This window comes from Opisthorchis viverrini (assembly GCF_000715545.1).
Source record: "Opisthorchis viverrini unplaced genomic scaffold opera_v5_7802, whole genome shotgun sequence".
In the NCBI taxonomy this organism is placed as follows: Eukaryota; Metazoa; Platyhelminthes; class Trematoda; order Opisthorchiida; family Opisthorchiidae; genus Opisthorchis; species Opisthorchis viverrini.
In genome coordinates this window covers 1-633 of record NW_008761343.1, presented here as the reverse complement: position 1 = coordinate 633, position 633 = coordinate 1, and the positions used below count along the sequence as shown (strand labels likewise).

General features: G+C 44.5%; 1 protein-coding gene across 1 annotated transcript; it reads left to right on the top strand.

Moving 5' to 3' along the window:
- Nucleotides 1-179: 179 nt before the first annotated feature.
- T265_16222 (hypothetical protein) lies at nt 180-518 on the top strand (the record flags this gene model as incomplete). The annotated part of the gene is made up of 1 exon (XM_009179783.1): nt 180-518. A coding segment is annotated over one exon (339 nt), but the record flags the coding sequence as incomplete, so codon positions are not given.
- Nucleotides 519-633: the final 115 nt, after the last annotated feature.

Below are 633 nucleotides of genomic sequence, written 5' to 3'. Positions count from 1 at the left end.
CTGATAAAAAAGGGTCTGGCGACTACATCTTTGATCCGATGTGGCTCATTCGATTGGCTCGATCGATGGCTTTATTGTTGCTATTTCAAACACAATATCACAAAACGAAACACTGATCAGAGGAATCCTTCACGTGGTTTTGTTGCTCTGAGTCATCCACCATTTATGCACACACAGATACTCCAAAACCTGTTCCTCGACATCGCTCGACCGCGCGGGCAAATGTTCTCCCAACCACAAGTGAAGGCGACCTGTCAGAACTAAGTCAGATCTCGTCAATCCCCACCGAGGACGTACAAGCTGCAACAGCTCTTTCGGACGTAGAGACAGATGAAGTCGAAATTCAAATTCATCACCTGGACTTGGACCAGGGGATCATCAAAGAGACTTGGCAACGTGTATGTGTGAATTATGAGTTTCTAGATGACACAGAGTCCACGGAAACCACCTTGCTTCCAAAAGGAGTAATCAGTGAGGACGGAAAACAACAATGGACGGCAACCTTTGACTATTCAAAAGGTAAGTGAATCTATGGGATGTGACGCGTCCACTCCCAATGTTTTCACTGACTACTAAAAATTCTGATAGCTTGCGTTGAGCCGCATAATATATAAATCAATTCAAAGTGTTCTG